The 23,355-nt window shown below is 41.6% G+C and overlaps 1 protein-coding gene across 2 annotated transcripts in view; it reads left to right on the top strand.

The window, feature by feature from the left end:
- Positions 1–6,076: 6,076 nt before the first annotated feature.
- Positions 6,077–23,355, top strand: part of LOC125880338 (myosin-16) — a 75,680-nt gene continuing 58,401 nt past the window's right edge. The window contains exon 1 of one of the 2 annotated variants that reach the window (XM_049562676.1): positions 6,077–6,229. In XM_049562676.1, the coding sequence (XP_049418633.1) occupies positions 6,146–6,229 (84 nt within the window). In that variant the 5' untranslated portion in view covers positions 6,077–6,145. Of the gene's footprint in view, positions 6,230–21,114; positions 21,262–23,355 lie in introns of those variants that run through there. The other variant, XM_049562675.1, reaches the window with a different exon arrangement.

Consider the following 23,355-nt stretch of genomic DNA (forward strand, 5'->3'; position numbering starts at 1 on the left):
GCTAAGTCCCGCCAATCAAACGCAGACTGACTAATCATAGCATAGCATCACGCAGCTCCGCCAAGGGTCCAACAACAACATGGCTGTGCTCCATAGACTTTAATGCAATCTTTTTAGATTTCCTTAGGAGATATACATTTCTTCCCCATTCCAAAACCAAAATCAAGCCCTGAAAAGTGTGGGGTTACGTTACCTACTGAAGATATAGCCCACTGAATGTACACAGATGCTACTTCTGCTATTTAATGATTACAACATTGAATAAAGACCTGCCCTGCTCTACAGGAACCAGTGAAGGGAAGCAGGAAAACTTTGCCAATGTTCAACCAGCTGTGCGTCATCAAAGTGTGTGCAGACGAACGTTGTTCAGCTGCCCCTGGAGCTGTCCGAGCTGTCTGAAGGTGGAGGTCCGGGGGTGGAGGTCTGCAGGGGAAGCCAAACACCATTCATCTGCACACAATGAGATGACACACAGCTGGTTATTATTGGCAAAGTTTCCCTCTATATTCATTGTTCTGTCTCGATTGCCAGTGATGGTTCAATTTACACTGTCATATGTAGCCTATAGTTAGGATTTAGCTTCTATCTTTATCTTTTTAATCTGTTTTTGACATCCTGAATATCTGCTTCTCTGGAAAAGCCATTTTGTTTTTCCAAAAATGTGATACTATTTCTTCAGGGAGTGCAGTTTGTCACAGTGTGGGCTTTATTGTAGCTCCGACAGCTTGACAGACCATCACAAAGCGGCGTGGCTTAGCAAAGGGTACTTGGCCTTAAGATACTGAAACATTGTGATTTTGTCCTGTTGATGGTACTAGTTACAAGTTAGCTATCTTTTCTCTGATTCCAGTCTTTAAGCTGAATGGCTGCTGGCTGTAGCTTCATAATGAACAGACCCAGTATATTGATCATCTCATCCCACCATCAGCAAGAGAGCAAATAAGGGCATTTCCCAAAATGTCAACCTATTCCTTTAACCACACTGTCAGAGACATTCCTCTTTGCTTGATAGGGTGTAGTGTAATCCCTTTAATGCCTCTGTGAATTTAGACCACAACATATGTGAAATGTCACTGGATGTACATACTCTTTTTTGTGCCAAAGTTGTAATCTTTATGTCAAGATTTAGCTGCCACCTCAAACCTTTAATTAATCAAATTCCATAAACGTGTCATGCACGGGCAGACAGCCTGCCACGAACAAGCTGATGCAAGACAGAGAGAGCAGAGATGCCCCCTCGTAACTCTGATCTCAGATCAAAATCAGCCTTCATAACCCTTTTTATTGCTGTGGTGAGGGTTAGCTGATCCCAGATCTGCACCCAAAGTAAACTATGTACACAGACTTACTGCAGTGGGTAGATACACAACAAATCAAACTCTATAATTACACTCTGATAGAAGGCAGCTGGATTACTACAATTAACAGGTAAAAGCCAGCGATTATCCTGCTGCTTCATGGGAAAGTATTTTTTGCTGCACCTTGTGATCCTGAATTAAGTTTGCTTTTATGTTCTGAAAGGAATTACTTTGTGCTGCACTGTTTTGTGTGTTTAGCCCATCCCAAGACAGATAGGTCAGATTATATCCCCTAACTGTTTTGGCATATGTAATCACAGACATTAACTGTACCTCAAACGTTCAAGGTACACTCTTACTGTATGTTTGCTTTAGCTAAGAGTTGTTGGTGTACAGTTTTGTCAGAGGCTGTCTGGCTGGCCACAAGGCAACCACCCTACCTACAACAGTAAGTGACACGCTGCCAGAGTAAATCCCTGCCAAAGATAAGCTGTACACTATAAGGGTACAATACAGCAACTCCTCTTGAATCTGAAAAGCTGTTACAGAAACAAGTGCTCTGTGAAAGGGTTCAGAAAGAATGGTTTGATTGATATTAGCTCTTTTATTAGGTCATTAGTTGTCAGGGAATGTAAGAGTTGGTTTGGAAAAGGCAGCCTGGGAAACTGTCATCATTTTTTCCCATTTTCCAAGTACACGTGTGTGTGTGTGTGTGTGTGTGTGTGTGTGTGTGTGTGTGTGTGTGTGTGTTTTTTTCCAGCACTGATACTCATAACGTTTAAATAAACAGTGAGTGTCGAGATGTCGAAGATGACAAAGCTCTCTGCAAATGAAAGCCTCTACAATCACAGAAAATGCTCTGATATTTGTATGGTTTTATTTGAATGACATAAAGATGAATTGATGTTATTTTAAAGCTGTATTTATGAAGTTTTTGGCCACTTGGGGGCAGCAGGACACAATGTAAACACAATGTTGACATGTTATCACCTTTTAAAGGAATACTCCGATGATTTGGGAGTTATGCCCTTTCTCTATCATTTTCATATTGAGACAACATGATCAATATTTTTTTTTTTCAGTCGTCCAGTGGCATTTCCCCTCTTCATTAGGGAGTGATTTAGAGGCTTTCAGATGACTTTCATGGTATTACCATCCACTATCATTTCTTTTTTCAGTAAAAAAAAAAAAAAAAAAGTTACACAATCCCACATATGCTACCAATCAAACTTCTTCTAAAATGACTAAAAAGGACTCTCATTTTTCAAATTAATGCTTAAACATGCTTGTTTTAAATGCACATGCAGAAATGCAAGCTTCACAGTTTCTGTAACGTTTATTTGTTCATGTTTACCGTAGGCTACTGACCCCCTATCGACTTCAATTGTATTCGCTAAGCTAAGCCGCAATGCTAACCGCTGAGACCCAGCCACTGGAGGTACAGACACAAAAAAGATATTGATCATGTTGTCTCAATATGAAAATGATAGAGAAAGGGCATAACTCCCAAATCATCAGAGTATTCCTTTAAAGTTAATATGGCTAACCTGTTAGCATGGCTAAGCTGTTTGTAAACAGCTGATACAATTGGCAGACATGAAGCAATATTAACATTCAATAGAGTATGTGTCAGAGAGCTTTGTAAATGCTCCACTCTGTTTTCAAGCTAGTCATTATCTTTGTCTTTTTGCTGTTTGGTGCTGTAGCATATGTGGGATTGTATAATTTTTTTTTTTTTACTGAAAAAATAAAAGATAGTGGATGGTAATCCCATAAAAGTCATCTGAAAGCCACTAAATCACTCCCTCATGATGAGGGGAAAAGCAAAGTTGGATGGTAATTGATAGTAATATTGGCTCACATAAAGTCGTTATATATAGTCGTTTGATCTATCTCTCTATAAAAAAATGGATTAGTTCAGCATTTAATTTGTATGTATTGATTTTTTTGCCACTAAGGGGCAGTTACAGTGAACATGCTACCAAACGATTGCCAGACATGGAGCAACATTAGCATTCATTTGGACTCATATTTCTGGCCACCTGTATAGTCCAATAGTCACTGTCCTTAAAGCTCTGTTTCAGTTTCAACTAACTCCTGAGGAAATCTGTAGTACACAGTGGGTTTGTCAGAACTTTATTTTTTTTTACTGAAATCAGCAACCTCATGCACATGCTAAAAAATCACTGAGGTAACATTTTTAGCCTGAGAAGAACTGCACTGTTGGGAAGTATTTCTATGTGTTTGTCACAATGAGTGAGCCCTTTTACCTTACACATTGTCATTTGATCCATTGCTAAAATAAATATATTAAGTAGTGCAGCTTTTAAAGAAGGTGACAGCCCTCAGACATCAGAAATGACAAAGCAGATCTGTCACAGGAACTGCTCAGTATTGCCTTGATGATGATTTTTTTTTTTTTGTAATGTAATGTAATTGCATATCTAAATTGAAATTTAAATAAAACAGTGGTGCCACACTGCTTAGTGAGACTCCATACTGTATATACAGGTAAAGAATAAATTGACTTTGACATACAGCCCTTTTTTTCACAAGCACAAGGTCAAATTCTTGAGCTCTGCACACATGCTGACATCCGCTCGACTTGGCGATTTGTGAAACACAAGCCAGAAGCTGACTGTCATCTGATTCCCTGTCAGACAATAAGGCTGTAAAAAATCCCTTTTCCACTGCCAGCCTGATTAAAAACTTAAATGACTCGTTCCCTTCATACCCTCAAGATGAAACAAGATAAATTACCCACTGCTGTCATTTTCCTCTGTTGCAAGGTAAACATATCATTTTGTGCATGATTTCCCCCTGCCTGCAGCCAGTAGATGCCACAGATCTGAAGTGAGGAGATGACTAACTGACACATTGGCACATGCAGGCAGACAAGCAGCGAAATGAAAAGCACTGGGGCAAGAGTTAAGAGCAGCTCATTATTTGATGAATCCTTTCTGAGGCCTGCTAATTCCACATGAATAATTTGATTTCAAAGTTTTAACAAAATACTGCCTCAGCAGATTTTGTCTGATAATGCAACCTGTCCCTTTGATTATTATGTTATCTTGACACTGTAGAGCTCTTTGATGTCTCTTAGACCAGAGGTTTGATAAGTTTTTTGTGTGAAGGATCCCCATTAGGAGAAGTCCATTATGAGACAATAAAATAAAACTTTCTGCCAGAAAGGGGCCTGGCAGTGGACTTTCACCCATGAGACTGGGATTCGAGCCCCATATAAAACCAATATATACACCCAACCATGATCTTGTTCTAAACGTAACCATGCATTTTGGCACCTAAACATAAGGCAAGTGAAAGTGAAACCTAACACACTGCTAACAGCCATTGAATGGGCTAATAATAGCCTTCGTAAGCTACCAGTGCACATGGCAGGCCATGTTGACCCATATCTATAAGGCACAGATAACTGGGTGATTAATGGGCTAATAACATTCTGCTTGTGTGTCAGAATAAACATGCCTATGACTTTGACTCACATTGGCCTAACTTATATCATGAATTAGATAGTCAAATTAAAAATTCCCTAATTTTCTGGGAACCCCCTGAAACTTCCCCAAGGACCCCAGGCAGTCCCTGGATCCTTGGTTGAGAACCACTGTCTTAGACCAGAGGTACCCAAAGTTTTCCATGCCAAGGCCCCCCACATAGCATTGGCTTAGGCACTAACCCCCCAACTGCTCGGAGTGCCTGTCCAAGGCAGCCCCCTTGCTCTGACATCTCACCATTAAATGCATCAGTGAAATTTTTTTTTTAACTCCCCCTCTGAAATTAATAAAGTATATCTTCTTCTTCTTCTTCTTCTTCTTCTTCTTCTTCTTCTTCTTCTTCTTCTTCTTCTTCTCCTTCTTCTTATGATGTGATCAATGATGTTTTGATTGGCTTACAATCAGAAAGATGGGCATGGCAAATAAGATTATATATGTTATATATTATTATAAATTATTGTTTACCATAATGAATTAAAATATATACACATAATTATATATGTTAGCATTTTTATTTCTTAAAGTACATTTTTGCTTTGCCAACCACACTTACATACTTTTTTTTTTTACATATAAGTAAAATTCTGATTGCATGACTTTCACTTGTAATGGAGTATTTTCACACAAATAAACAGTACAGTATAAGTTACCTTTACTTAAGATAAGGAGATGCTTTTTTCTTTCTATTTTTTCCACAATGTAAAATTTTATTTACAAGGCAGCTGTATATTTTGTGCAAAATGTGCAAAAGCTTTTATTCTCCTCATTTTTAGCTAATAATAGAAGGTAGTTGTCAATTTTCCATACACGCACAAACAGACTTTGGTGATTTATGTATTCTTATTCTTTTTTTTTTCTTCTTTTTTTGTGAATCATATTTGACATATTATGGTTGCAGATTAGCCCCCTTTGTAGTGTTATTTCTCTGCACAGGAATGTACTTTTTTTTAAGGTGGAGTGTGTGTCGATGGGGGTTGCACATTGTTCTGCTGGAGGCTGGCAGTGTGTCTTCCAGTGTTGTACTCCTGTCAGAGGGTGGTGTGGCTTTAGGCAGGAGAAGTGTGTGCATGTGTGTGGGATGGTGGGGGCTGTTGAAGCTCGTTCGTGTTTTCTCTTTCCTCATCGCCTCCCTCCTGCTCCTCTCAGGGTCAGGTAGCAGGCGTAACACACTTTAACACACACTTACACACCCTCTCTCTCTCTCTCTCTCTCTCTCTCACACACACACACACACACTCCCACAGCCTCAAGAGAACACACACACACACACATGCCTCACTTCCTCCCCAGATCCTGCTTGGGTGAAGACAGCATGGGCAACTGTGAGCTGTGAGGATGGAGAAGAGAGTGTGTGTGATCCAGACTGACTTCCACCAGTACAGACCCACCATCGCTCTGCACAGCAGACCCCTGGCACATGTAAGAAACCTGCCTCTTTTCCTCTGACACTCCCTTTTATCCCCCTTCTTTCCTTCTGTGTTTTTGTACCTCACATTATTCTTTATCTTGGTCTATGTTCCTGCTGTCTAACTGACTCTCCTTCAATCTCTGTTTTCTGTCTGTCACTGTTTTCTCCTGCATGTCACAGGGCTCCTCCTCACTACAGGCCCTCACCTCTTAGAAAGAGGAGCTGCTTATCCAACAGGGGGCGTCAGAGTGTGTGGCATCATCCATTTGACTTTTTTTGTCTTTAATATTGGTTTCAAATTTCAATTTTCCTTCTTTCTGGATAAGTATAATTCCTACAGTTCTAGCTGTTAAATCAGACTAAAAGGTTGCTATTATCATATACTAGCCTGTCTTCCTCTCTAACACACACACACACACACACACACACATTACAGAGGGATGCAAAAAAATAGTAAATATCAAGCTGCCAGGATCCATTAGACTGAAAAAGAGAAGTTTAACGGAATAGTTCACCATTTTGGGAAATACTCTCATTCCAGCCTGTTCTCCATCCCGGGCCACAGAATACCGTTTTGTTGTGCCTCTTGGCTTCTGATATCAGCGCCAAAGGCACCCTTTAGCTTCTTCATGAGACGCACTGGGCTTTCAACTAAAGGCCCGAACATACTCGGGCGGAACGTACGCGGAACGGACTGCGTGGAGGTCCGCACGGACTCAAAGCGGACGTCCGCAAGCCCTGTGTGCGCAAAGCTCAGATTTTACGACCGCGTGGACTCCGCTCCGCGCACCAGTGACTGCTCGGCATGTATTTTTCACATCACAGGGATTTTTCACGGATATTTTTACAGGAAACTACAATGCAGAAGTGCGCTCGACTATGGAAGCCCGTATGACTGCGGACATTCCTCGCGGAGTCCGTTCTGCGTATGTTCCGCCCGAGCATGTTCAGGCCTTAACTCCAATGTAAACCCATACGCAGAATATGATGCTGAGAGCAACTGACAATAATATAAACAGTGGAGAGGTGAATGGGTCAAACAAATCTGGACTTTTATCCAGGAGACCACAGTTTGTGCCCCGTGTAAACCAAAAGTCAGTGTTCTCTAACATATCATTACGTCACTTACGTGCCTAAGTCTGAGTGAAACGAAATAAACCTACTTATTTTAACCCAAAACATGATCTTTGGTCTAAACCTAAGAAGTTTTGTTGCCTAAACCTAACTGCGACTACCCTGGAAATCCAGAGTTCTCGCGAGAGCACAATTTGAATTTGCTCAGCGAGTCACTCTGGCGATCAGTATTGATGCTCATTACCCACGCCCTTGGAGCCGAGCTGCACCAATCACATCGGTGTATCTGATATAGGTGGGCCAGAGGCGAGCTAAACAGATGACGACAGCGCTGCGACGGCGAAGTCCGGAATCAGTCAGTAAACATTGCAAGATGGCTACGGATGAACACCAGTGGTTTGAAACGGCTTTGGCCGCTACAGTGAATGAGTTAGACTTGGCTTTTTCTCTAAAAGAGGAACAGAAGACAGCGCTCGAATCTTTCCTTTGCAAGAAGGACTTTTTTGCTGTTTTGCGGACCGGATACGGCAAGAATCTAATCTACCAGTTAGCTCCGCTGGTAGCTAAGCGCTAAGTATTGTTTTGATTGGTCGTAGTGTTATCCAATTGTGTGCAGTGATATTTTCAAATGCATGGTGCCACCCCTCGAGTTGGGCCATTTTCTTTACTCATAGCCAGACCCTAAATCTTTCTAGATTTGGGTCTGGATTTCCAGGCTAAACTGCGACTGTTTCACAACATTAACCACATGTTACAATGTGTTTCAGCTATGTGTCACATGGATACGCTAAAGGATGCCCCATACATGACTGAAACGGGACCACAATGGACTACAGCGAGTCGCGTGCCAGTGATGTCATAGGTGATAGGAACATGGGATTTTGACTTGCGCAAATTCAAAATCAGAGCTCTTCACACACATGAAGTGTAAATAAAAACAAATCAGTTGAGTCTTTCCCCTTCGGATGAAATGGCCAGTCAGGCTACATGCTAGGAAGAGAGTTTAAGAGGTCCTGATCGCCATCATCTCTACGGCGAGAAAGTGAAAATGATAGGTGTGTGGCCTTTTCAGTTGCCAGCCTCTGTGTGGACGAATGATCCCGTCAGTTCATTCATCCAATTCATATCCTGTCGATTCATTACTTAACATTCATTAGAATTAACTTCTTGGCTTTGAATATCTCATGTTATTGTTGAGATCAACTGACTTTAGCTAGCTAGCTAACGTTAACCATCTAACCTGTGATGAAGTGCCTGCCTGTAGATGTAGTGACTGGCTGGATCCCACAGCTTTCCGTCTTTACCCTGCTGTTTGATGGCTGTGAGCCACAGATTTCTTTTTTCCCTATTCTTCACTCTATCCGGGAGTGAAGAAAATCCCAATTCTGTTTTTTTTATTGCTTGCTGTGCAGCTAACAACACAGCAACTTTTCGGCATTATGAACTCCTAGCCATGACTAGCGTCTCTCCCGGGTCGAGTTCAAAACTTTCACCTAAAAGGGGGCGTGGCCGTTGTGACGGCAGTGAGTGATGTTGCGTTGAAGTCATGTATGTGTTGCTGTGAGATGCTAAGGGGCTTGACAAAGTGTCGGTACTTCACGAGATGTAAATGAAAACACGTTAGTTATTCCCTTTCTAGCCAAGAGTTAGAAATGAAGATCAATACCACTCTTGTCTTATTCTGGTAAAAAATGGCTTAAATACACTGAACACAGACACAGTGCGACACGTCTGGTGTAGCGTGCCTGCAGCAGGGTCTTTAGCCATGCTGACTGTTCTGCTAACCACAAAAATGGGGAAGGCAGCTAATGTCAGTGCTTGATTGTATTGGGATCTGGGGAATTTGGAGGCCATGTCGATACCTTGAGGTCTTTGTCACATTCCTTGGGCCATTCCTGAGCAGTTTTGGTGGCGGGGCATGGCACATTGTCCTGCTGGGGAGGCCACTGCCATCAGAGAATGCCATTCCCATGAAGGTGTTTACTTGGTCTATAATAGTGTTCGAGTGTGTGGAGCATGCCAGGTGACATCCACATGAATGCCTGGACCCAAGGTTTCCTAGAAGAACATTGCATTGTAACAAGATGATCAGTGTTGTTTACTTAACCCACCAGTGGCTTTAATATTGTGGCTGAGTGGTGTAAGTCCAATCTCCAATGACAACACCAATGTGTGTGTTTAAGTTAATGCTGCAGATGACCTGCCTGCTATTTATCTTTCTTTCTATCTCTGATACATGAATGTGTAATGTTAACCACCTTCTCTCCACTGCAGGACCATGATGGTCTTTCAGTAGTGGTGATGCTGGTCTGATCTCTTGTTCTTGTCTCCCTCTGCATTTTCACACATGCTGCACACACACATGAGCACAGCTGGGTCAGCCAACAAAGACATGAAAAGCTGTGTGTTCTTCCTTTGATGATGCTGCATGCGGGTCATCATTACACTTGAGTGTTTTCAGGGGTCAAAGAAAATCCTTTGAACCTTTGTGTGTGTGTGAGTTATCTCATAATACATTTGAAAGGTGCTAAATTGGAAGGAATTTACAGATAATACTATGTTTGGGTCTGTTCAATTTAACATAACCACTGCCAGTGCCGTCTTTAATTTACTTGCACTGTAGTTCAACTATGTCAGATATTTCAATCAGCCTTATCAGGACAATAACCCGCACTGACGAGAACAGAAACTCTCCGCTGCATTTGTTGTGTCAGAAGTTATCTCCAGGGTAATTGCCTGAAAACAACCGTGTCATTGATATGATTTATAAGCTGGTGGTTTTGTACCTGACCTGCAGCCAGTCGACCACCAGTATAATTGAACTGTGAAGAGCTTCAGTGATCAAAGGCTGGCTCTGCCTTCCTCCATGACCTGGATCCAGGGTTCAGCAAGAGGTCAGGCTTCAGTCCATTCACCAGAGAGCAGTTTGCTGCTAAGGCATACTGTACAGTACAAAGAACTCCTCTGCAGAAACAGTGACTGAAAAACAGAAACACACTACGTTATTGATGCGATGCATCCAAAATCAGGTCCAGCCAAATTCAGACCTGTACTTTGAACCTCTAGCTTGTGCCTCCTACAAGCAGGAAACGTAAGAGCTGTTTAGACCACTAAATGCAGACCAAGCAGAAACCTCCAGAGCTGAAAAATGAAGCCAATGTGGCAGTGCCAAAAACTCCAGTTCCTCAGATGGCCACTTGATGCTGGCTCCAGTAGCAAGTTAATCCATTCTGCTGTCATTCCCAACTCATCAAATACCACCGCTTGGTCAGTGGTTTCAGTGCCACACACCAATGCAAAAAGGCACCTTTTGTGGTGGTATGATACGCCGCCGGGTGGTGTCAGTTTGTAATGCCGCAAGATGGTGTCAATTTGTAACAACGCCGGCAAAAACGTAATAGAAAGAGCTGGAAAGTCCCTATAGCGTGAGAGGGAGGGGAGGTAGAAGGGTCCAACAAAGCCACGGATTTTCACCAGGGAGCCCACTGCTTCAATGGCCAAGTGTTGTGACTAGGCATGTCACAATACCAGAAATCGAGTAGTTGATATTTACACCAGTAAAATTCCAAGATTCTCGATATCCAATTAGATACCAAGGAAAAAACGAAATCAACAAATCCCATTAACATACACTCCTTTATCAAAACCATTTAAATTTTATTTTATTTAACTATTAATCCCAGATGATCCATCTTAAAACGAATGTGCTTGTCTCTGTGGGTTCATGATTTTGACATTACAGTATGTTAACCCTATGGGCCCGAACGACGCATAGTGCGTCCAAATTCACACCTGTTCTTCTTTATTGATTTTCTCCGCGACCATAGCAAGCAGCCACGCATATCACACGAAACAGCGGAATTGTAGCTTTCCGACAAGACCAAGCACTTGTCAGTAGTCCAATGTTTTTTACATCAAAAAACAATGATAAAGTCACAAATTATGTATAACAGAGCTTCCATACAGCTTTGCACACACATTACTCTTGGATGGATTACTCACGAATGCAGGCTCACACAGAAATGCCAAGCATATCACATGAAAGTGCAGGAGCAGAGCTTTCCAATGATACCGCACATCATCGTGCTGTCATCCCATCATGCTATAAATACAGATGAATTGTCTACAAAATAAAAACCTGACGAATTTCTTTACAATCCATTATACAGATCTTGTTATCAGTCACTTCATATAGTGAGGAATATCGTATCTTACCACGTCTTAGGCTTTCGTGTGTTTCTCCCTGTCTATCCACATTTGTAGTCCGGCTTTCAAGATGCAAATATCTCCATATTGTCCAGTTGACACTCCATCAAACTTTGACAAGACAAGCGCACTTCACCTTTGCACACCCAGACAACTGTAGCCTAATTATGCATGCATGACAGGGCCGTAGTCACCATATACATTGAGGGGGACACATGCCCCCCACCAATGCCCAAAATGTCTCCCCAGTATATAACTGAAACTGAAAAACAACAACAAACTTTGTTTACTGCAAACAAAGTGGCAAATATTATCTTGGAGAACATCATTGCACTTGGTTGACTATTTTTCTATGATCTTCTATGAGATGTAAATATTGCATGTTTCTTTCAGATAAAACACATTTTTGACTTGTGAATGAGTCAATGGAATTTCTTGCAATAATGAAAAAATACTGGCACAAACCACATGTTTTGCACAACTGTGAAGTGACAGAATGTCCCACCATCATGGTTCTTATATTGCCAGATTCCAGAGAGTCTCCCCTCTTCATATATGGCAGAATATGTAATTTTCCAACTTCCTATGCTGAGATACATGTAAAAATGTAAGAATTTAGTAACATGGATTTGTTTTTTTCATTGATATAAAAATTACTATAAAATACAGGCACATAGAAGGACATGAAATGATGCAAATCTGGATAGCCCATATTGTCCTGAAAAAAAACCCCCCAAGATATAGCATGTGTATGTAGCCTTTATAATGACTGTGATATGAGCTTAAAAGTAAAGGCAGTAGGGGCGTCGGTGGCTTAGTGGTAGAGCAGGCGCCCCATGTACAAGGCTGTCACCGCAGCGGCCCGGGTTCGACTCCAGCCTGCGGCCCTTTGCTGCATGTCACTCCCTCTCCCCCCCCCATCAGGAAGATAGGACTTACCAACTGCATTACCTGCATGTATGGTAGTTTTGCCACCGATCAAAGTCTGTTAGCCAAGTTGCAATCACTCTTGTAGAACTCTGTTCTTATAGAGAATAAACTGCTCTGTAAAACAGGCACAACTTGCAGTACTTAGCAAATATATGTATCCAAAAGGCACAAACATACTCAGTCGCCATTCTGTCAGCTCGGCTATCTCAGCTGTATGTTTAAACTAGTGCTTATTAGTGCTAGTGCTTTTGTTTCCTATAGGTGGCACAGGTCAGCAGGTCGCAACTGCTTTCATAATAAATGAACAGTGCCTCCTGGTGGTGAATCAGCAGCTTGCGAAAAAAAGATGAGTGTCTGAGTTTATTAGCATTAAGACAGCTGCAGCCTCAAAACTAACTCTTCCAAAACTGAACATTAGGCAAAGCTCTGAGCCAGGATACAGAGTTTGCAAAGCTGTCACATTAGCACCATATTTTCTTTTCTATGATCAAAAGTGGTTTTGCAAATTAAACATTTGTGCAGGGTGGACACTAAGTGGGGCTAAGTATGTACAATTATACAACGCTGAAGGAGTCTGTAGCCAGTAGCAGGTGTGAATAGGAGAGGAAATGGTGAACAGCTGTTCAAATAAAAGAAAGGAATTGAGGTCATGAGATTAATATCCCAGTTACCTCCACTTAGACTAAAAAATGCCAGGAATCAGAAGAAGAGGGGGTTTCTTGGGACATTGCAGCAGTGTCTAGGAAAAATCTGAAAAAAACATCATATATTATACCCACTAGAAATAGTTTCAGAGAGCTATGAATCAGACAGTTGGAAAGTTTGTTTTACTGGGAGGAGAAGTCCAGTGTGTGTCTGTTTGGCTCTGCAGGTTTGATCAGACAAACATCTCTTAGCTTCAAGTCAAAACACGAAAACTTTGCTAAAGTGTAACTCGCATTCGTCTTGCAGAGAAGCATTGTGCTGCAACAAAGGCAGCATTTAATTTTTAAATTCTTAACAAAAGCATCGGCTTAACAGGCTAAGCCCTGTGATCATGCTAAAGGTGAACCATTGATGTGTCACATTTATCTTCCTCTGCTTTTTTGGCATCAGTGTGCTCGTTGATGTCGAGTGCGACAGTAAATCCTGCACTGACAGCTAAATATATTGTGTGTTTAAAATGACTACAGGCAAAGGAAGTTCAGGTGTGTCAGCAGGCAGATCCTCATGGCAGTTACAACTCACATGTCCTAAATTTTATTTGGACAACATGGCAATTACCGCTGCACACTTAAGAAAGACGATACCACGTTTCCCTGTCTAATTTCCCCGCTGACAAACTGTACAGTTGTCAGGTTTAAGAGGTAAATTCACTGTCAGGGCTCAGAAAGCTGAGCTAATGACGGCTCTTTTCCAATGGCACAGATACCGACGCTCAAGCAGCAACAGGTTTTTCTGTGTTTGTGTGTGTGTATGTGTGTGTTCTGCCTGTCTTTCTGTAACAGAGCTTGTCCCTTTTAAACCTCTTCTTCAGATCTCACTGTGGAAATTTAGCTCACATCTGTTTTTCCATAGAGGGAAACAACTTCTTCTTTTTTTTTTTGCTCAGGAAGTAAAGCCAAAATTACTTGTAGAATCTTGTTAGGTGTTGAGAGAAATAAAATAAGACAGACTGACTGTGGCAAGAACTGTAAATGCATATAATAGACAGTTGCTCTCTGCAGGACATTTTAATTGCTTTGGTTAGTGCAGGTCAAGGATGTTTTAGCACATGTTCAAATGTAGCTCCTGCCATCTGCTGACCTTTTAGGTGACTACAACAACATGTCGGCTGGCACATGAACAGACACACAGTGATTCAAATAATAGTCAAAGTCATAAAAACAGGACAAGAATAACCCGATGACATCACACACGCCGTGAAAGACGACCGGGGATAATTGGTCAGTACCAGCGTGTAGCGTGTACCAGGCATAATGCAAGTCCTGAGTCTGAAATATGTCTGTCAGCGAGTCCTATCCACCTTATTTTCAAACACGGAAGTAAATAGTGATCAACTTCTGTTTTTTTGTGCGTGACTTCCGGTCAGCCGCTTTCCCTCATACTTTCCCTTACCGGAGCTAACGGTGCAAGCTATTTTTTTTTTTTAAATTTCAGTTGTTTATGTTAGTCAGTGGGTTAGTTAGTTAGTTAGTTAGTTAGTTAGTTGGTCTGTGTATTTTGTATAGATAACTGTGCCCACGTTTCCGTTATAACGGAAATTTATTCCCTCTAAACGCGAATAAATCGCACGTCAATCATAAACTATGAACCAAAAAAGCACAATCTATCCTGAGTGAGACAAACTGCTTGATCCCCGTCTCCAGTGTACCAGCAGAGAACCTGCAGAACCGAATCAGCGAAAAAACACACCGGGTTAAGCCTCTCTACCTGAGCAGCTGAAGCTGCGGCTCGCACCCTCGACACACAGACGGTGTTTCTGCATGCCAGCCAAACGTGTGCGCAACTGTGAGAAATAAATATGTGAGGTGTACGCTGCTTCTCTATCTTTTTTCCCCTTTTCTTTCATTCTTTCTGTCAGCGACTTACACTCCTAACACAGGACGGGTTGTTTTATTTGACTGAGTTGATCATGAAGCCATAGTGATGCGCGGATCGGCTCTGATAGCACCTGAATCAGCATGTACGCATCAACCATCCAGCCGTTACAACATGATTGAGCTAGCAAAGCAGTTTTGTGTTGCTATGTGTGGTATTTATTCAGTTTTGGGAAATCACAATGTCTAGAAAGCATCAGTGCCTGCAGCTGGCAGGGACACCTAACACTAGCAGCAAAGCTAACATCAGGATCGTCACCCGTTAAAAGCGGATACGACATGAAACTACTCCAGTTAGCTCAATCATGTTGTAACTAAGACATCCGCTGGAGAAAATATTTTTTTCACGGGCCACTTTGTGAGTTTAGTGAGTTATTACAGACACGGCTAACAGCTAACAGCTAACGGTTAGCCCAGCTAATCTACGATAACCATGTTATTAATTACACACAGAGAAAATACTAATGTGCATTGTGTTTATAGACTTTACAAACATCAGATTAGTCTAAACGGTGATACAGTGACGTGAAAAATGTGATATATACATATATATAGCTAAACTCAGCAAGGTAAACAACAAGGCGATTCCCATTTACACAGTGGTACGAGTGCTGGACCGGAAGTGTCGCACAAAAAAATGGAAGCTGGCTGCGTTCTGTTTTGCCTCCGTGTTTCTGTGAAAAATAAGGTGGATTTTGACTCCACCGTAGACAACGGCAGCATTTCTCCAACCACGTAGCGAGCCACAAGCTCCATGGCTTCTTTCAGACTAATAGGTTTAACGTTATCTCCGTTATTAGAACCACAGCCGTTGCTGTTTCGGAGCTGAAGGACCAGCGTTCTAAAAGTAACGGAAGTAACTGATGTCTTGTTTGAAAATGTACTTAAGTAGTTGATTACTCAAACAGCAAACTAACGTGTTAAGTTACTCGTTACTGCAAAAAGTAATCAAAGTACTCTACCCAACTCTGGTGAGGACATACCTTAAATGACTCAAACCAGTTTCCTGGGAAAAGTCTTGTGGAAAGTCCTGTATTTTCTGACCTATCCACCATCCCAGCCACCTTACGAGCCTGCTTCCTTCTTTACTACCATCAGCGCCTTGGCCACATAATCACAGCCTTGCCAAATACATGGGTTATACACAAATTACTGGTTCATGATTACGTAGGATATGTTCAAATTTTGGTGCAATAGGAAAACGTGCAAACAGTGCATGAGAACAGCCTGTGCTGGTGAAATTTTTTTTTTTTTTAAGTATTCAGCGACAACACACACAGCTGGCATTAATATTTACATAATACTTTGTCTCTGACTAACCTGTCATTAAAACTTCATCTGTACTTCATTTTGTCATGAAGTAGAGTTACATCAGAATTTGGCTTCATATTCAACATTAACTCCCCAATAATTAGAGATCAAACTAGACCGTGTTGAATTACACCTCCATTAGCTGATTGTTTTGGCCAATTGGTGGTAACGTAAAGAAGCGGTGAACACAACATTAAAGCTTCCAAATTACAATCCAACAACTACTTAACTAACTACTTAATTAAAATATCCTATATGTACGCACTAATTTCTGCAGATCTAGTTTCAGGTTCCTTTTTATGTGAATGAACTGCAAATTGCACAGACTAGATTTTTTCATACCCCTTTTTTAAGCTCTATTACTTACTGTTTTTAGGACTCTTGTAATTGATATCATTCATTCTACTTTAAACCTGATTGTTGGTTGTCTGGGTTATATGTTGCTGACATTGCATGCTTCTTGGTCTTGGGTATCTTTTGAAAAGGAGACTATATTCTTAGAGACAACCTGACTAAACAAAGTAACATAAGGTTGCAAATTTTTTTGGATGTTATGATGAGGACACAGGGCAGAATCTTTCTCATTCTAAGGTAAATTCCACTGTAAAAGTCTGGATGTGGTACAGAACAGTATTGTGTTCACATCAGTATGTCAGGGTTTGACAAATGTGTTTAGCCTGTGAGTCTGATTCTGCTGGTAGGGAGGACTCAGACTAGTTATAGATAGTTCTTGAAGTATTTTTGCACGTAGTCTGTTCAGGTCAGGATAGTGTGTATAAAGAGAGAAAGGGAGAGAGAGGAAGGATGGGAGAGACAGGGGCAACCAACCATTGGCTTAAGTGTTACAGAGTCTGATGCAATAAAGTGCAGCCCACATACCAACAGCATTTTTACATTACTGTCTGCCTCTGATCAACTAAACACTTCTGGCTGAACTCTCTTTGATCTTTGGCCTCTGTGCCATGTACAGATTGGGTCTGGGTGAAAGAGTACTTATTCTTCTTTGTGTTTGTTTAAACTGGCTTGAGGTGCCAGAATGTTAACAGCACAAAGAAGAGCTACAAGAAAGGTAGTTTTGATCTTTATGTTGTTCTCATGTACTGTTTGTATGCATACCTATGAAAAATATTGCACCACCATTTGTAGTTCGGGATGCATGATAATATTGGCATCTCAAAGGTATGGGATAATATTGGCTTTAAAATCAGAATCAGCCAACATGCTTTTTCTTATTTTGCACAATGAATGAATATTACAGACACTGAATAGCATTTGTTTCATGTCTCCATCTGTTGGTGGGCCATCATGATAAGACTACGCGTACATAATATGATGTTAATTCCACTACAGGTGAGACTTGATGATGACTAAAATTAGGTGGGGAAAAAAGTGGATATATATCAATAGCGGTCAAATGAGTTGTTATATATTGGCATATCGATATTGGCAAAAAATCCAATATCATTTATCCCTAATTCGTGTATATCCCATGAAATCGGGAAGGCTGTGATCAAACCATTGTGCTGAATGTAAAGTAAGGAAGGAACCCCAAGAGGCCAGGGCCCCTTCTACCTACATGGATAACTCAGTTATCCAGATGAGAATGTTGATTTCTGGGGTTCTTGGGCACTAATTTAAAATTTATCTGGAACTGTTGGCAGAGCAGCAAGTCCTTAAGCCCAAACCTGCAAACATGCAGGCTTTTTGACAGTTAGTTGGATCATGAACAAGATGCTTTAGGGCAAACCACATGTATGAGCTAATTTTCAAATAAAAATGGTTCACTGTCCTAGTTTTCTAATCAATCAACTGTCACATGAAATCATATAGGATACAATTTCAGACAATTCTGAAAATGTGGTAAAATTTGCGTTACATTTTTAAGAAACCCAACTAATGAATGTCTTCAGTGCTGGCTTTCCAGGACAGTATGGAAAGTAGTGAGGCATACATACAGTCCTTGACTAGTTTAGTCTTGCATTCTATGATGTCCAGCTTTGATGAACCACTGAAAACTACAACCATCAGCTTGGTATTCTGGTGGATGGAACAAACACTCAAAGTTGATGCCATTTGCACCCATAGTAATGGACCATTCTGGTCTCAACTTACAGAATATTGAAAGTCCAATCTGGGTCCTGTCCTCAGCTTAAAGCTGACGTGCAACTCCTTCAGATTGCTTGGAAGAGTCTCTTTCAGTGTTAACAGGACATGATTTGGATCTTCTCTTGTTTTGTTGACACAAACAAACTTCCATTAATGTTGTTGTAAGATACTGTCATTACCTGCATATCTCTCTCTCTCTCTCTCCCTCTCTCTCTCTCTCTCTCTCTCTCTCTCCCTGTGTCATATGGATTACTGTTAATTTATCATGTTGATCTGTTCTGTACGACATCTATTGCACGTCTGTCCGTCCTGGAAGAGGGATCCCTCCTCAGTTGCTCTTCCTGAGGTTTCTACCGTTTTTTTTCCCCCGTTAAAGGGTTTTTTTGGGGAGTTTTTCCTTATCCGCTGTGAGGGTCTTAAGGACAGAGGGATGTCGTATGCTGTAAAGCCCTGTGAGGCAAATTGTGATTTGTGATATTGGGCTTTATAAATAAAATTGATTGATTGATTGATTGACACAGTACTTTTGCTTTTGCTAATAAATCCATCACTTTATCGGTTCCAGTTGACCAACAGTACACTATCTTATGGATGTTTAAGTCCACTGATTGCACAGCATCTGAATATGGTGTCAAAGCAGCTGTGGCTTGCAATGTGTAGGTTAACTGTAACAACACTGGGCTGAACAGAGACTCAAACACAGGAAAAATTTAGGGTACAAGATGAGGTTCAACAGGCAAAATATTTACTTGAGAGCTGGGCAGTCACATACAGGAGGTCAAACCGTCCAAACAGGGCAAACAAAACTTGACAGAAAGGAGGCAAAATCCAAAAATCAGGGAAACCAATCCAAAAACCATAGACACTAACACTATGTTGGGAAATGAACACACGGGGTTGAACAAAGACAGTCTGGCAGTGGAACAAGGGTAATTAGAGAGGTTGTAAACACACAAGGGCAGGAACAACAGGAGAGGTTAGCCTTACAAAATAATATAGGGAAACAATAATAGTTGATTTACTGACAGTGCTGCAACTGGCTGATGGATCTCACTAATATCCAAAGACATAACCAGTTATCTCCAGTCCTGCTACTAGAAAACAACACTAATCAATCACACCTGACTCTAATAATCAGATGCATGGGCCGGTGACTGGGCATCATAAGCCCCATAGCGTGTTCAGTTTAAATATGAAGACAACTGCAGGCAACTTTACACACAAAATGCTCACATAAAGACTCCTTTTCAAACAAAATTTCATGGTCAAGGACTGAGTCCACGTTACCATATTGGCATCTCAGAATCTCAGATCTCATTGAAACCTTGGCTTGTCCTGTTGTACACTTTTTTCTCCTGTGTCTTTACCATAATTCATGGCTCTGGGAGTTATATGTCTGAGGATGCTGTCCCAAAAAAATGTCTTTTTGTCTGAGACAATTTTTAGTGGGGAAAATGACAGTATATTCCCAGAGGCGAAAAACTATGCAATACTTAAAATTAAAACAGCCTGAACTTACTTTTGGTACACCTTGGAGTCAGTATCTCCAAATCTGAGGCCATGATTCTCTGCCAGAAAATAATGGATTGCTCACCCTGAATTGGGAGTGAGTTGATGCCCTGAGCAAGGGAGTTCAAGTATCTTAGAGTCTTGTTCACGAGTGAGGGTAATATGGAGCATGAGATGGATTGGCGGTTCGGCGGTTTGGCACGGTGCGACAGAGCTGAGTTGGAAGGCAAAGTTCTAGATTTACTGGTCCATCTACGTCTCAACCTTCACCTATGGATCATGGTCTTTAAGTAGTGACCGAAAGATTAAGGTTGCAGATACAAGCAGCCAAAATGAGTTTTCTCTGTAGGAAGGCTGGACTCAACCTTAGTGATAGGGTGAGGAGTTCAGACATCCGGAAGGAGCTTGGAGTAGAGCTGCTGCTCCTTTGCGTCGAAAGGGGCCAGTTGAGTTTAGGCATCTGATCACCATACCTCCCAGACACCTCCATTTTTCAGGCATGTCCTGGTAGGAGGCCATGGGGTGGACCTCGAACACACTCAAGGGATTATATTTCTCATCTGGCCTGGAGCACCTGGGGATCCCCCATGAGGAGCTGGAAAATGATGCTTGGAAGAGGGGATGTGTGGAATACCTTGCTCAGCTTGTTGCCCCTACGACCCGGCCCCGGATAAGTAGATAAAAATGGATGGATATCAGTAAAGGGATATTTATTGGTCTTAAATAGCATATAAATAAGATGTGTAAGACCAAGAATGTAAGACCAAAACCTCTAACTGATTTGACTCGGAATAACCTCACTATAACATCAGACCACTCAGAAGCAATTTAGCACAGGAAAGTTTTATATTGTTTTAATGGAAGAAGGACAGCAGGAGGCCGAGGGTAGGAATTGTGGGCAGTGTGCATGTATTCATACATGCATGTGGATGTCTTTCAGAGGGCAAAGCTCTTTGACAGAAGTGTGGGTTGGTTTGTCAGATGTGGATGGAGGAGAGAGGGGAGAGAGAGAGAGAGAGAGAGGGGGTACAGTGCAGACTCCAGACAGAAGGGAACAAAAGTGAGAGACTCAGCCAGAGAGCCAGCCAAGCCAAAATATCAGGCTTTTGCATGTGTGAGTATCTGGATGTGTGTGAGTGCTGTTCCAGGTTGGGTCTCTGTCATTGCAGCGGCACATTCATTCACAGCAGGCAGGGATGAGGGAGAGAGAAGAGCTGAGGAGAGCCGTAGAGCAGAGTGAGCGACTCCTCTCCAAGGTCCGGGAGCTAGAGGAGCAGAACACCCAGCTTAACAAGGAAAAGAATGAGGTGGCCACTAAGTACCGAGCTGTAAGTCTGCTGCTCCGCTCTGCTGCATCTCCCTCTTTGCCTCTCCTTCTCCTTTCTCATTTTTTCCCTTTAAAAAAGTCATTCCTCTTTTGTTTCAATAACTTGATACTCTAGAACTCACATGATTTGTGATGTCTGAATTTCTGCTCGATAAGGGATTTTGAACGTGGTCATTATACCAACCCTGGGTGGATGAAATTAAGTGGATAATGATACCCTAGCAGAGGGAGAGAGAGATGCAGCCACTATGGCAGTCACTGTGTTCGAGCTTGTTTAAATGCTGCGTTTCTCTCTGTGGGTTTTTACTGCTGTGTTGACCATTTTCCAGCTGATCGTTTTATTGAGAGAGCAAGTACAGAGTGTGTTTTTTACTGAGACTGCTGTCATAGTTCTGTGAGGCACCATGCTGTTTCCTGGCCTGAGGCACGCTCTATGACTGATTGGTTTACTGCGAGGAACACTGTTTGAATGACACATCCCTTTTGGTTGGGAAGAGGTGTTACCACAAGTTTTATTGTGAGAAATATAAACCCACATTGTTGTTTGGAAGCATTCAGCCCATAAATAAAGCACATTCATGTTGATTGCTGAAAAGATCAAAGTTTGAGTTCACCACTGATTTTTGAGAACAATAGCTGAACAATACTGTTTATCCAGTTTAATGAGAACTTAAAGCACTAACCAGTATTTTTATGAACAATAGACCAAATGACTGTGTGGAATGTGGAAAACTTTTTAGTGATGAACCCACAGAAAATAATCACCAAATCTGCAGTTCCTCTCAGCTCTATGGATCTTTTAGCATCTTTTAGCTTACTGTTTTGGTTCTCCAGGCCTCAATTTTAGTGTTTTAATTCAGTCTTTTCTTATGAACAAATTTTCCAACTAAAGCAGGCAGCTGTTTGCTGTGAACTGTTGCCAAGACAAAATAGCAGAGAGACAAGGTCAGAGACTGGCTGTGAACAGCGTGGCATCTATTTGGCTAGCTTAAAGGATCTGTATGCAACATTCAAACGGCTTTCCAACCACTGTGCAGTAACTCCCTGCCTCCAGTCATTACAATGACGGGATGGCAGTAAGGGGGGGGCGTAGTTTACAGCACAACAGTAGAGCTGATAACGTTGGTGTCTGAATACCCAGATGAACGGCGCTAGCAACTTACAAGGACAACCAGAGGAAAAACTGGGCCTGGGACAACATTTCAACCAAACTTCAGATGATTTGTAAATTGTCCAAATTTGTAAGAATCTTTGGTAATTTGAACGATTTCCGTTGTTTTGATAGAGTTTGCACCTGCCTGTCATCACAGCTGTGGAATGAAGCGGTAGCAGCCACTTTGATTTTTTGGGTAATGCTTGTGCAGGTAGGCCACATAGTGGTGTGAAAGCAGCTTTAATAGCATCAATATGGCAGCAAAACCCTATTTGCTATATAAAGTGGAGTCGGTTCTATAACTTTTGGGAAGTCTAAAACAGCCACAAAATCAAATTATTTTATCCCCACGCAAGTTAGCGGAGCGCTACCGGAAGTCAGCTGCTTGGCTGGCAAAGTTGACCGCTTGGCTGCACTCAGCTGTGCTTGGAGGCTCTAAGTTTCTAGTGCACCTACTCTATGGGCCCAATGATGTGGAAGCAGCACCGATCATCCAGGTAATTTCATACCACAGACATAGAGAGATTTTGGCTTCATGTGCCACTGAGCAACTTTCATAGGAATGAACAGAGCTCCACTACAAATGTTGTATCCACATCTTGTAATACACCCATGATGTACACAGAGCTATGTGGAAACTAAATGTTTGCTCAGTCAGCACTGGTGCTGCTGTTTTGCATTGTTTATGGATTTAGCACCAGTTGCTAGTAGCCAGCTTCATGTTGAGAACCATTTCAAAACAACTCATACACTCTCAATTTTGCACAGAGCTCCATTAAGAGTCAGCTATTTTCCTCAGATAGTAGTGGAGACCAAAAAAGAGCTAAAGGGGGAGAGTGAATATTGGGCTTACATTTATGCAGCGTCCACAAACAGAATTCTAAATGAATGCTAAGGTTGCTTTGTGTCTGCTATAGGCCTATATGTTAATAGAAAACTTGC

Source organism: Epinephelus fuscoguttatus, linkage group LG20 (assembly GCF_011397635.1).
Source record: "Epinephelus fuscoguttatus linkage group LG20, E.fuscoguttatus.final_Chr_v1".
NCBI lineage: Eukaryota > Metazoa > Chordata > Actinopteri > Perciformes > Serranidae > Epinephelus > Epinephelus fuscoguttatus.